Consider the following 13,781-nt stretch of genomic DNA (forward strand, 5'->3'; position numbering starts at 1 on the left):
GAGGCTGTAGAGAAAGGGGAACCCTCCTACCCTGTTGGTGGGAATACGAAGTGGTACAGCCATTTTGGAAATTAGTGTAAAGGTGTCTAAAAAAATAGAGCTACCCTACGATGCAGCAATGGCAATACTGGGTATTTACTCCAAAGATACAGACATAGTGAAAAGAAGGAGTACATGCACCCCAATGTTCAAAGTAGCAATGTCCACAATAGCCAGACTGTGGAACGAGCTGAGATGTCCTTCAACTGATGAATGGATAAAGAAGATGTGGTTCATATACACAATGGAATATTACTCAGCCATCAGAAAGGATGAATACCCAACTTTTGCATCAACATGGATGGAACTGGAGGAGAAGATACTAAGTGAAATAAGTCAAGAAGAGAGAGTCAATTATATGGTTTCACTTCTTTGTGGAACATAAGGAACAGCATGGAGGACATTAGGAGAAGGAAGGGGAAAATGAAGGGGGGGAATCACAGGGGAAGAGGAACCGTGAGAGACTATGGACTCTGGAAAACAAACTGAGGGTTGTCATTTATTTCTAAAATAATTTTATGGTGGTCAGAGAACATACTTTGAATATTAATTATTTAACATTCACTGAGACTTGATTTACTTCCCAGTATATTCCTTTTTTCTTTTTAAGCGTTCTCTGTGTTCCTACAAAGGAAGTATCTTCTGTAGTTGTAAATGTGGTGCCCATACGGGGAAGAAACTTGGTGCACCTTCTTAGATTCTCAGGTACTCCTGTTTTATTTCTCTTTGTCAGTGACCCACCTGAATTAATTGCCCTTCTAGCACTTGGACGAAATTCAGTACCATTTCAGCTTACCAAAAAAAAGTAAATGATAGTCATCCTCCAACTTCAGAGAAAGTCTGAAAGTCAAAGAACCTTATCTTCTGTCAGCACAGGATGGAAAGAAAGAAAGTCTGCATGTACAGCCTCAGCAGGTCTTAGTGAAAATCAGGCCCAGTTGCAGGATGAATAACACTCTAATATTTGGGATTGAGATACTTGGCGGACAATCTTAGAATCAGGACATACACACCCATTTCCCTGAACCCTTTCTGATGGCAGAAACATCCCCTTCCATATTGGCCTCACCTGAGGTGGATGCCTTGAACGATGATGTCTGTCCTCCTGAGGACCTCACTTTCATTGCCTCTAGGTTGGTATAGAGAATCAGGTACCAGCAGAGCCTGGAGAGAGAAATACAAACCCTGCTTTGGGCAAAATGTACCTAAAAAACAAAGGAATTACAGGACCTGCCTAATAATAGGGCCTGGGGAGTGTGTGTAAAAGTGGATCCTGGTGTTCAAAGAGGGAAGGTAGAATTTAAGACCCGACGAGATTTACCTGGGGCACTCACCTTTGATTCACAAATTTTACTTGAGTAAAAATATCTGAAGCCATCCCAGTGGACTAAGGATGGGCAGAGTCAGAGTGGCAATCAAGATGGTATGACCTGAAGGGATCTGAGGCAGTGACTGTTACACCACAACTCCCTAGGAAACTAACTTATTTATATAAAGAGGGAAAAAAAAATGTAGTTGCCTTCCACCTTGGTAGAAAATTGGGACCCCCCCACCCAGTTTGCAGCTCTAAATCTATATACTCCAGCGCACACTCAGTGAAAAGAAGGTCAGTGCCCCTTCAGTGACATTCCTGAAACTCCATCACACATGTATACAGTGAATATTCCTTCAGTTGTTCCTCAAAGGAATCTGTGGCCATCTGCCAGGGGGGGAATGCACTGGGAAGGTAAAAGGTGTGTCGAGATGTTTCTTCTCAGGTGAAGGACAAGCTGCTGTACTTCAAGTATCTCTCCACTTGAACAAAAACAATGAAAATAACACTTTGTGGGTCTCTGGAATTTGAATTAGGATGCAACAAGTACCAAAGCTGGGAATATTCCTCTGACCCATATACTGCGTAACCCCAGAAGCTGCCAGATTCTCAGGGGCCCAGAAACAAAGCCAGAGCAGACCCTAGCTGTGGCACAAGATACCCTCCTTCTTGATCCTAGAACTCAGCAGGTCAGAAGGTGCTAGCAAGATCTAGGATTGGTAAGGATGTTGTCTGGAATCTGGAAAGCTCCAACAGGGAAGACAGAACAGAGAGGTAAGATTCTGGAGTTAAATATGTGCCTTCTAGGGATGAGAACGAGTCACCAACAGCAGGGCATAAAGTGAGAATGGATCAGTTTCCCATCCTAAGCTAGATGTGATATGATCCGCCCATCACAGAATTCAGTGTGCACAGAAGCGATCTCTTGTGCAATGGTAATGGCCCTTTTGGGACTGGACCATAGGGCCCAAGTGAATCACAGAACAGGTGACCCAGATTCCTACCTGTGCTGCCTCTCCTGACAGTTCCCATGCTTCTTGGGGGGCTCCTACCAATAACCAGCATGAAGAAAGGACTCAGAGTGAATCACAACTGGGTTGGCTTGTTGTGTGGGTGTTGGCGGAAATGGCCTGTGGGGCCTCTGCTGCCTCATTACAGCGCCACTTGGGATGTCCCTGAAAGACACTGTGAAAGGAAGTCCTTCAAACGAACCATGCTGAGAGTGGCTCAGTCATTCATTCATAAGGAAGAAAATGACTGGAGGTACAGAGACACATGGACTTTTGACAGTGGCAGATGGCTGACCCAGAAGGGTCCAACTGGAGTTCCAAGAAAGGTGGAGGAGGGCAAACAGCATGAGATTTTTGTGTCTTACCTGAAAGCCCACCAGAGACCATGTACTACAGGGAAGGCTCTCAGTGATACAGCAACAGGATGACCATCCTCTGGCTGCCAGGCAGACTCTTCTCACACATCCGGCCCTTGTGCAGAGGCCTGGGAACAGTGTCCGGGATGACAGCTAAGCATAGGCTCAATGGCAAGGACTTCCTGTACCAAGACTCATGTTACCACCATAGCTGAAGGCTTGTCCAGTGGACAGCAGACTGATGCTATCAACTCGGCACCATTAATCATGGGGCAGTATTTTGTCCTTATGGCCCCTGCCTATGGTTCTGCCAGCACCATCCCCAAAGACTCACAGAATGCCTTACCTGTGATATCCCACAGCACTGCCTCTGAACGAAGGACTCCTTTTCCACCAGAGGAGGTGTGACCATGAGCTCATAACTATGGAATGCACTGGTCTTGTCCCATTCCATCATCCAGGATTAACTGGCCTGACATGATGGTGACATGGCTTACCAACGGTTACTAAGGTGCTGGCCTGGATACCATCATCCAATCCAGGATGTGGCACACATTCTGAACCGATTACCAGTGATGAACAGTGCCCCTACTGCTACAGTATAGGAGTCTGAGGACCAACAGGTGTCGGAGTGGCCCCAATTACGACAGCCAGCAACCCTGCATATTTTGTTGTTCCTCATTCATGCAACCTGGCACTCTCAGGGATTGTGGGTAAGTCCCAGCTCCGGGAGACGGGAGTGGAGACAGTTCTTTCAGGGTCACAGCAAAAATACCTTTAAGGGGAATCTGTGATTACCACCTGACTCTCTAATGTTCTTGGCCCAACAGGCAAAGAAAGGATTGGTTCTGATGATTGGGATAGTAACTGACAAACACCAGGGACGAAGGTTGCTAGTAGATGATCGAGTACGGTAGGGTGTGTCTACAACCTATATGAAGGAACTGGGTATCTCTTAGCAGTGATTTAGTGGCAATGGCTTTCAATGAGCAAGGGAAACCACCACGACCATCGCCTTGGGGATGAAGGTCTGGGTCATCCCACTAAACAACCCAGATAGCCCAAAGTGCTACTTGAAGGGAATCCAACAGAGGGGCTCTTGCCACAGGCATCCAGAATAGGTCGTCAGCTTTGGGACTCTGGTCACACCTGCAGAGTAAGGATGCCTTTGTTCTCAGCAGGAGGGGGCTCAGTAGGTCCCACCATGTAGTCTGAGGGCTGGACACGACAGGAGGGGGTGATGCAAAGGGTGGACTGAGCTGGGACACAAAACTTACCTCCAGTTCCCTCAACCGGCCCCTCTCCTGCAGCTGGCACCCCATCTACACCAGGCTGCCCCGCCCCTGGAGCTGAGGCACCCGATGCAGGGCATTTGAGCTCTCTGCCAGCCACCTGGGTGCTGGATGGTGCATACTGCAGGCGCACGGGAGTGAGCCCACAGCGAGCAAGGGCCTCAAAGAGCTACACCCTCAGAGCAAAGGGTGCAGGAAGTAAGAGAAGGCAGCTTAGTGCTGACCAGAGCAGGGGATGGGTGGGGGCCTGGTAGGGAGCCAAGGCAGTGCTACCTGGAAACTGCACCACTGGACCACCTACCTTGGATTGGCCAAAGATGTTCACATGTGAACAGGACCGAGGCAGCCTCCATTACTGGGTTCCGTGTCCTCCATCCTGTGTCCATGCGTCCGCAAACACGGAGCAGCATCCGGCTTCCTACTGTTTACATTTTTTTGGCCGCCTAATAATGCAAAGTGATAGGTCATTATTGTTTTATTCAGCTGTAATTACTTATGATTTTGAGCATTTTCCCCTATACTTTAGGGTTTGGTTTCTTCTGTAAATTATGTTTCCTCTTAGTTCAATTTGGGGTTTGCTATCAATGGCATGGGTTAATTTTGGTTATGTTGGCACTTGTACAGAAAATTTAAATTTTGATATAAGACTATTTCACTATGGGATTTGCTTTTGTATTATTTAATCCTGCTCTAAAAAGCCTTTTCTAATTTTCCTACAATTACAAAATATAACTTTTTATTTATAAATTATAACTCCTCCCCTATAATTTAAAAATATGCTGTTTAGGGGTTCCTGGGTGGCTCAGTTCATTGAGTGACTGCCTTCAGCTCAGGTCACGATCCGAGAGTCCTGGGACTGAGTCCCCCGTCGGGCTCCCTGCTTAGCGGGGAGCCTGCTTCTCCCTCTCCTCCCTGCTACAGCTCTCTCTCTCTCTCTAATAAATAGATAAAATCTCAAAAAAAATATTTTTTTTTAAATGCTGTTTAGATCCTTTACACACACAAACAGTTTGTGCATGGTCCAAGAAGAAATCTGATTTTACTCCATCTGCATCGCCAGTCCTTCCAAGGTCACTTACTGAGCATCATTTCTGACTTATGGGACTTACACTGTATACCCAACCCCCAAACATACCTGCGCCTCAGTCCTCCATTGTCTCTTCACTCACGGATGCCACCTGTCTCCGTGACAGTTTAATTCTGCCTTCATAATTCACAGAACAGGTCTACCCAGTGACAGTTTAATTCTGTCTTCATAATTCACAGAACAAGTCTACCCCTTCCTTTGCCCTTTTTTTCCTTCAAGACTGTCTTGGCTACTCTTGTCCTCTTACAGCTCCGTATACATCTGATCATCTCTTTACACTCTATTTTAAAAACAGTAGCAATTATATTGGTATTGCTTCCAACATATGGTCTCTTTAAAGTAGTAATTCTTCTGTTCACAAACACAGGTTATCTCTATTCTTTATTCCTTTAGAAAAGCTGTGTTTTTTCTTTAGTAAAGTTTTTTTTTTTTTCTTTTTAAACCCCAAGATATTACAGTTTTTGGTGTTATTGTGAATGGAATAATTTTCCTATATTTTCTAATTTTTGTTACACTGATTTCAGTATACAAATAACCTATTCACCAATCATGATTTGCTAATTCTAATGATTTTCTTAGGTTTCTAAAGGAGATAGTACTATTTAGAAATTACAGCACACATACCCATTTCTAATTTTTTTTTTTTTTTAGAATTTAAAAAAGTATTTCATTTATTAGTACATCAAGGGCAATACTTAATTATAGTGGTTCATACTGTTTATACAGTAAACAGTTTATACAGTAAACTGTTATACTGTTTAACATCAGTAAAAAATTTTCTGATTACCTATCATCAGGCATGTTTACAGTCTTTCACACTCCCTTTATCCAGTTAAGAAAATTATTTTCCAAGATATTTCATAATTCCTGCTTAGATTTTTTTAACTCATCAGTTATTTAAAAGTGAGTTTTAATGGTGTGTATGTGTGTGTGTTTGGTAGGACTATTCAAAAAGGAATTTTTGTAGTTAGCAACTAATATTTTGGAATTTGTTAAGACTTAGCTTGTGGCCAGGTACTAGGGAAAGTTCTTCATGTTTTCTGTTTCTGCTTAGTACAGAGTATCTTGGCTGCACCTGGAGTAACAGAGGCTCAGAGGAAGGCTGTCAGCCTCCTGGCAGGAATCAGAGGTGCCACTGAGGCCCTCGTGCTCCCCCGGCAGCAGCGGTCCTTGCCATATGAAGGGAAGGAAGCCTCAGAACTTGGATTTACAGGACACGAGAGCATGACACACTTCGGTGTTTCCCCCAGGCTGTGGTATCACACCTCAAAGACCTTGCTTTCCTGTGAAGAGCCTGGGGGCCAGACTTCACACACACCGTCTGCAAAAGCTTCCTACACCCCCATTAGGACTCCCTCCAGAAGCTTCCTACGTCACACCCAAAGCAGGAGCCCACAGAGGTGTCCCTGGGCAGGGCCACTAGAGCCGGACCCACCACCATCCTAAGGCTGCAGCCAGCACGTGCCCGGCTCTGGCCAGCGGCCTTCCATGAGAACCGGCCCCACTGCTTTCCTAGTCGCCACATGTCCACGCCGCTCAGGCGGCCCTTACACTCGCCAGTCCCTTAGCTGAGCTCCCTCTTTTGCCAACGCTGCAGCCTCTTACCATGTGCCTTCACCCAAAACTCCTGCTCTTGAACTTACCTGGACTTTCTTCGTCTTCGGAATGAAACAGCTGTTTCCTTTCTTGCTGTGTCACGTGTTTATTTTAGCGAATTTCTTGTCTCCTCTCCCTTTCCTCCATGGCTTTATGCAGGACGCACGAGGACCGCTGACGACCAGACAGGACTGTACTAGGATTAACAGAGTTCTGACTTCGAGAGGACAAGGACCCCGGGTTTCCAAATCTCTGTTATGTAAGATACTCACACCAGGGGGAGGCCGGGCAAAAGGCATATCCATATACCTTACGGCACTGCCTTTCCAGCTTTTCTGTAAACCTAAAATGATCCGAAAATAAGCCTTATCTTAGATTTTAAAGGTGGGGGGAGGCCACAGATTTTTTTTCCTTTTGGGGAAATGACTATATGTGGGCCTGTCCGTACGGGGCTCAGGAGCTACGGGGTTGCGGTTCTGCACAGCTGGAGCAGCAGGTTGTAGTTGAGAGGTTTTAACCCTCATTGGCTCTCAAGAAGTTTTCCTATTTTTGAAGACTTTTTCACAGTGCAAGTCAACTGGCAGCCACTCCATCGAAGCTGAAGAGGTCCCTCTCTCCCATCCCGGCCCGGGCGGCGCGGGCATGTGGTGAAGCCAGAAACACGCGCATCCTGGTGTTCGGAGCATCGGAGCAGCCAGGACGTGTTCAGACAGCGTCAGTACGTCGCACGCAGCGGCAGCAGCACAGGGGCACCTGGCCAGACGACAGCAGGCGAGGCCTTGCTTAATGCCTGCTGCCTGCTTCCTGGGGGTCCGCGTCTGCTTCTCCAGCCTTCCCTCTGACCTAGTGCGCAGCTCTATTTCCTGCCAGTAAACTCCTTCCTTGGTGTTAGCCAGCCTTCTCTCCTGCTGCCTGCCGTTGGGAACTCAACGGATATGCCCCCCACGGCAGCCGGGGCTTCCCTGCGGACCACCTCTGGGGGTGCCACGCGCACAGAATACAAAATGGTGTCCCTGCGGTTCTGCAGTGTGGCGCCACACAGCTATTTATTAATGTGTGTCTAAAGCACGTGACAGAATAGGGAAAAAAGCATCTCCTTACTTTATTACATATCTGAACAACACAACAATGAGGATACAAGTGCAGCACCTTGAACGTGGGCCTCCTTGCATCCATTCCTCTCTCCCACTTACTGGTCTGAATAAGCCTGGGCAGGTGGCAGTGCAGCCAGACAACAGGCCAGTATGGGTGACTCTGTTACTGGTCAGGCTCCCAGCTGGAGAAATAGAAACGTCATATATTCTTCATAGGCCTGTTGTGAGAAAAAAAAAAAAAGTCACATAGCACAGTGCATGGCCCATAAGAGGCCTATGAGAATTGCTCCTTCCTTTTCCAGTGTTGATAAAATAATCAGTTTGTATGCAGACAAGCTTTTCACCAGAGTGAGATTATCTTCAGTTGACACAATCATCTGAGCCACGCTGGATGTTGAAACAGTATGACCTCAGAATGCTCGTCCCGATGTTTCTGGCTTCCACACCCACGATGCTCACACTGTCGCTCTCCACGTGGGTGAATCCACTGCGAAAGGAAGGGACGGGCTGTGTGTTAACTTGCGGAAGACACGGATTTAGGGAGGTAAGTCTTTACACAAAGACGGAACACAACCTCTGGACCTTCTCCAACCTAGCACCCCCCATCCGTGTTGAGATCTGCGCTCATTCTTGACCATTAGCAAATACGCTCACATTCTGGAGTGGGAGTATCAGCTTTGTGCCCTCCTGATGGTAGCTGCCCGAATTACGATTTCAGGAAGTCTAGAAACTTCCAGTAGACAACATATACCTCATTCAATCTTGAGAGGGTAGTCACTTCCCCAGAACCGAGAATCAGGCCATCAGTTCCCAACCAGTTTCAGTGAAAGACATCGACACAGGAGCCATCACTTCCCACGATGCTGTCTTTGCCCAAGAAGGCAGACTGTGCTGCTCTGAGGCTGACAGCGAGCGAGCCGTGTGGAGACAACCATGCCAGCCAAACCACACAAAGGACTTGAGTTTCCTGTAAAAGCTGGTTTTGGCTACAGTCTGCTTCTAAAATATTGCCACTTTTGGTTTTTGTGAACCACCTTTTAGCTTAGAATAAATTCCACACTAAAAACAACAAAAATAAAGCTGCTAAGAACATTCATGTACAAGTCCTTGTTTGGATATAACATATCTCCTGGGTTATAGATACGTGGGGGTATGTGGCTGGGTTGTTAGTAAATGTACATCTAACACACCCATTTTCCCTGTTTTCTTTAGAGAATTATTTATGTATTATGTATTCACAGATAACATTTTAGGAAACTGAAAAGCTCTCAGAAAGTACTGTTTATGTCCTGCAGCACTCAGAAAGGGGCTGGGAAAACCTTATGGGGAACAGCATGAAGCAGCAGGATTGCTGGGCTCGTTGTTGCCAAATGAGGCTCCCAAAAGAAACTGCCACACATCTAAGGATTTCTGTAGGAATCTGTTCTGAATCAGGAAAGGGGCTTAATTAAAAATCTTGATCCATTCTAGGGTCCTAAGTAAAACACACTTCTGAAAAGGTATTTCTAGGTGTGCTACTTATTTATCACATTGAGGATGGAGTCAGTTCAGTGAAGGACATTTTCCATTCTATGTCCATGTAATTCAGTGTGTAAAAACGCACGTGTGGAAGATTCTCCCAGTGCTACGTGCTCAGCACAATGGTCCTATTGTGTAGTGCACACGGTGCAGTTAAAAGACATGTAAAAAGGAGGGGCGCTGGGTGGCTCAGTGGGTTAAAGCCTCTGCCTTCAGCTCGGGTCATGATCCCAGGGTCCTGGGATCGAGCCTCACATCGGGCTCTCTGCTTAGCAGGGAGCCTGCTTCCTCTCCTCTCTCTGCCTGCCTCTCTGCCTACTTGTGGTCTCTGTCAAATAAATAAATAAAATCTTAAAAAAAAAAAAAAAAAAAAGACATGTAAAAAGGAAGTTTCTAAACGTGCCACTTGCCTGCTAAGTTGAGAACGGTGTTATTTCAGTGAAAGGATGCTCTAACCACTCAGTAACGATGTAGAGAATTCTTTAAGGACACACGTAGAAAAGAGTGGGGCCAGGTATATCTGGAGGCCAGAATGGGAGCACAAGCCCCTCAAGGGCAACCTCCCCACCTGGTCGCTCTCCAGTGACCATGAGTACAAGAGTCAGCGCTGTGTCCCTCAGCGGGGAGAGGCTTCCCGCCGCCGGAGGAGGAGCCATCACAACGGTCCAAGCGGCTGCGGCATCTAAGTGGGACCTCGCCCACCGAAGGGGCTTGTCACAAATGCCAGCCTCTGGTCACAGGCAGACTCAACATGGTGAGGCCATGATGCCCCCACGCCTGAAGGGCAAGCGCGTGAAGGGTCATTAACTAGCAAAAATACAGCAACGTAGGTGTGAATGTCAAAGGAACCGAAGGAGGAATCCTGGGTCAAGCAGCAAGTGACGGAAGCCTTCTCAGAATTCTGCGGCAGGCTGTCCTCTATCCTTTGCTTAGCAAGTCAGTAGAGCGTTACAGCTCACCGATTATCGGAAGATTTAAGTTCGATCTCTACTTCTTATCAGAAAGTTGAGCTGGTTTACTAAAGGGAATGAAGTTCTTCTATATTAATTAGTAGTTTTAATAATTATCTTCAAATAACAACTCATTGAAAACTCAGAAATGAGGTAGGTTTGTGACAGAAATCTAGTTTGTTCAGTATTTGGTTTGGGGCTTGGTGTTTCTTCATTTTCCATTTGCGACAGTAAAAGGTCTGCCACGACAAGCTGAGATCACCCCAGACCTCATACCAAGTGAATGAGGCGGTCAGCCACCTCACTGTGAGCAGCCCAGGGCAGATCTGTCCGCCTGTTTGTAGAACTCCATCTGGCAAGAAGAAACAAATGATTCCAAAACACTAATGACCGAACTCAAAGCAAAACTGCGCTGGCTGGGACTTTCCCATCTCACCCCCACTGACTCCACACCACCTGCGTTTGGGAAGTGGTTCTGGAATCGTGTGGCTTAGGGCAGGAGGGGAGATCAGGGCTGCAGGTCCAGGCCGGGCCCGGCTGGGTGTCGCTGTGCGTCCCTGCCGGACTGTGGGCAAAACAGCCGTATCTCAGCGCCTCTGTCTGATCTGGGAGAGTGGGGGGCGCGACCACGGGTGCCGGTTTTGTGCACTAGAGGAGATAACGAAGATGATGCCTGGCATCTTTTTAAGCAGAGGAGGAAATGGCATCTGAGCAGCGACTTATCTCAGGCCCCCAGATAACGAAAATGGGCCAGGCTGAGACCCAAGTCCCAGTCACACCCTTTCCAGCTGCTGCTGCTGCTGGGCCAGGTGAGGCCGCTTCACGGGTGAAGGGAAGGGAACTGGGAGCCGTTACCTGGCCCATCTGTGGGAGCCCCCGAGCAGGTGATAGCAGCTCTTCAGGACAGGAAGCGGATTCTCCTTGCTCCACACGTAGACGCGCAGGGAGAGGTCGAAGGAAGCAGTGAGGACTCGACTCTCGTCCTTGAAATGAGAAGCCAAGTGAGGCAGAGCCGTGGGCCCTGGAGTTGGGGCCACAGTGCAGGCGGGCAGACCCACACTCACCACCCACAGGGCCGTGATGGGCTTCTGGTGGTCCTGGAAGGCTGCCAGCTGCAGGCCCTGGACGGTGAAGAGCACCAGCTCCAAGCCCGACACCAGCAGGATCACCTGAGAGCCGTGGGCCTTCATGAGGTGAGGAGGCGTCATGGTGTCTGGCAGGAGGAAACTTGCAATCTGTTGTACTTTTTGAAATGAAAACACACGGACTGTCATCTCTCAGTAGCAACTCGGGGTGTGGAGTACATGTGCCTCACCCAAGATGCCGTGGGATGCTGACAAGAGCAACACCTTTGTGGTGGCACATGCAGTTACTCCCTGAAGCCGCCCAGTCATCCACTCTCCAGTATGGAGGACGGTGTCCTACTTAAGGGCACTGTAAAGATTTGAGGCAAAATGCATGTGGAAGTGACAATATCTGACACAAGTACCTCCCAGGGGATGCCCCCCCTGCTCTTCCCCAGCTACACCAGGGTGATGTGAGAAGAGCCCCATGAGAACTATGACATTTATAACATCTGCCAAAAGCTATTACTGATGATACTCTTTTATACTGAATAGCATTTTTTTTTTTTTAATGAATTGGATCATTTCCTATGGTTTACCAGCGGGGAGGGGGGGATTACCTCTTTTGAAGAATTCATGCTCATATCAAACAAGGGATCAGAGTACACATCCTGTTTCCCTTTTTTCCTCAGCTACTAAGAAGCTCAGAGTAGGGACGCCTGGGTGGCTCAGTGGGTTAAGCAGCTCCTTCGGCTTGGGTCATGATCCCAGCGTCCTGTGATCGGGTCCCACATTGGGCTCCTTGCTCGGCGGGGAGCCTGCTTCTCCCTCTGCCTCTGCCTGCCATTCTGTCTGCCTGTGCTCACTCTCTCCCCGCTCTCTGTCTCTGACAAATAAATAAAATCTTTAAAAAAAAAAAAAAAAATCTCAGAGTAAAGTTTACGGTCAAAAGATGACATGAAAACAAATTAATGTAATACTAAAGAAAAAATGCTAGGGGCCACAAGGCAGGCCAGTGGCCCTGAAGTGGAGTTTGGGAGACAGGGAAGGCATAAAAAGAGATGACAGATCTTGTTTTCCTGCTGGCTGCGAGCTCCCTGGGGAAGCTACAGTTGTGGCACACTCAGCTGTGCACGCTCAGCACCAAAAGACTGTGTTTGCCACAGTTGTGACAAGACAGTGAGGAGAGGCAAGACTGTAAGTGGCCAGTGGGTAGTGTCTGGATCCCAGGGCCACCCAGAGGGCCTGGCACGCACTCAACCACTCGGCCAGTACATGCACAAACAAGACATTTGTTGGGCCCTGTATTCACTGAGAGGGAAGAAAAGTGCCCCAAAGGAAACCACCTTGCAAAGGGCATGGTCCTGGCTCAGGGACCCTTACCCACAACGTCCACTCCCTCCTGGGACTGTTTGGCCTCCAGTTCATAGGTGGTGATGGCCAGCTGCCCGCTGTCATGGTTTCTGTGCATCACCATCAGCCTGGCCGTCTCGTCAGGGGCCCAGCAGGCTCTGGAAATCTGCCAGATGGGCAGAGTGGTAGAGACGGGAGGCTCCTCTTCCACCGGAGCGAGCAGGGAGCGAGTGTAGAACACCTGAGGAAACACCACCACATGGTCCATGCCACAGAGAAGCACCCAGGAGGGCCGCAAACCCACAACCGGTGACATCACTTTGTCTTTACAGGGTCACCCATGTCCCTTGTGTGCCTTGCTCTCCAGACTGCTCAGTCAGGCCCCGCCGCAAACAGCCTGCACACCAGTACCGGGTCAGGACAGCTGTGTCAGTACTCTGACAGGACAACTGAATCAATGGCTCTGTGGTGTTTTTTTAAGGGCTCTTGGAGTTCTGAGCAGTGTACGTCACTGGTGTGCTTTTGTCTCCAATGTCTTGCTCTGGATTCCTGTCCTCCCCACTCGAAGTCTGCTCCTGATGACTCCTCTGTCCCCAGACCATCCTGTCTGCAGGTGCTGCTGGCAGCCTTGGTCCATTACTGGTCCACAAACGTGGGCACAGAACCCACCACCTTATATGCACAAAGCCAGGACCCCGGAGGGGAGGGCGCAGCTCCCCACTGACCTTTGGGCCCAGGTCTGAGTCCTGGGTCGAAGCGAACACCCACTGGCAGTCAGGAGAGCAGAGGAGGCTGGTGGGGCTGCCTGGAAACACCCCAGTCCTGGAGAGCAGCCGCAGGTGGGGCACAGTCAGCGCATACAGCATGCCCTCCGCAGAGGCCACCTGCACAGCAAAGGCCGTGGTCAGCACCCAGCCTCCCCCAAGGGCAGGGGGCCAGCGCCCGACAATGCTGCAGTGATGGCACTTGCGTGCCAGAAACAGACACGCTCCGGTAGTGCAGAAGTCTTCGGAGCCAACCCTCTCCTCGCTCCTCCCAGCAGCCGGGGCCCGACCTCAGGGGCTCCTTCGACCAGCTACGCTGAAGTAGCCACAAACGGCCTTTTGTCTA

At 48.6% G+C, this 13,781-nt stretch overlaps 1 protein-coding gene and 1 long non-coding RNA gene across 15 annotated transcripts in view; one reads left to right on the forward strand and one right to left on the reverse strand.

Moving 5' to 3' along the window:
- Nucleotides 1-8,882, forward strand: part of LOC131812447 (uncharacterized) — an 85,034-nt gene extending 76,152 nt beyond the window's left edge. For 2 of the 8 annotated variants that reach the window (XR_009346358.1, XR_009346359.1), the window contains 2 exons: nucleotides 6,852-6,951; nucleotides 7,248-8,882. This is a non-coding gene — a long non-coding RNA (uncharacterized LOC131812447). Of the gene's footprint in view, nucleotides 1-6,150 lie in introns of all 8 variants that reach the window. The other 6 variants (XR_009346351.1, XR_009346354.1, XR_009346357.1 and 3 more) reach the window with 4 other exon arrangements.
- Nucleotides 1-13,781, reverse strand: part of LOC131812445 (F-box/WD repeat-containing protein 12-like) — a 69,940-nt gene that overhangs the window by 30,687 nt on the left and 25,472 nt on the right. For 3 of the 7 annotated variants that reach the window (XM_059142013.1, XM_059142012.1, XM_059142010.1), the window contains exons 6-13: nucleotides 13,397-13,555; nucleotides 12,702-12,912; nucleotides 11,319-11,497; nucleotides 11,110-11,237; nucleotides 6,740-8,273; nucleotides 4,311-4,452; nucleotides 2,727-2,845; nucleotides 1,109-1,203 (exon numbers count right to left, since the gene is read on the reverse strand). In XM_059142013.1, coding sequence (XP_058997996.1) covers nucleotides 8,147-8,273; nucleotides 11,110-11,237; nucleotides 11,319-11,497; nucleotides 12,702-12,912; nucleotides 13,397-13,555 — 804 coding nt within the window. In that variant the 3' untranslated portion in view covers nucleotides 1,109-1,203; nucleotides 2,727-2,845; nucleotides 4,311-4,452; nucleotides 6,740-8,146. Of the gene's footprint in view, nucleotides 1-1,108; nucleotides 1,204-2,355; nucleotides 2,537-2,726; nucleotides 2,846-4,310; nucleotides 4,453-6,739; nucleotides 8,274-11,109; nucleotides 11,238-11,318; nucleotides 11,498-12,701; nucleotides 12,913-13,396; nucleotides 13,556-13,781 lie in introns of all 7 variants that reach the window. The other 4 variants (XM_059142015.1, XM_059142011.1, XM_059142016.1 and 1 more) reach the window with 2 other exon arrangements.

This window comes from Mustela lutreola, chromosome 12, assembly GCF_030435805.1.
Source record: "Mustela lutreola isolate mMusLut2 chromosome 12, mMusLut2.pri, whole genome shotgun sequence".
In the NCBI taxonomy this organism is placed as follows: Eukaryota; Metazoa; Chordata; class Mammalia; order Carnivora; family Mustelidae; genus Mustela; species Mustela lutreola.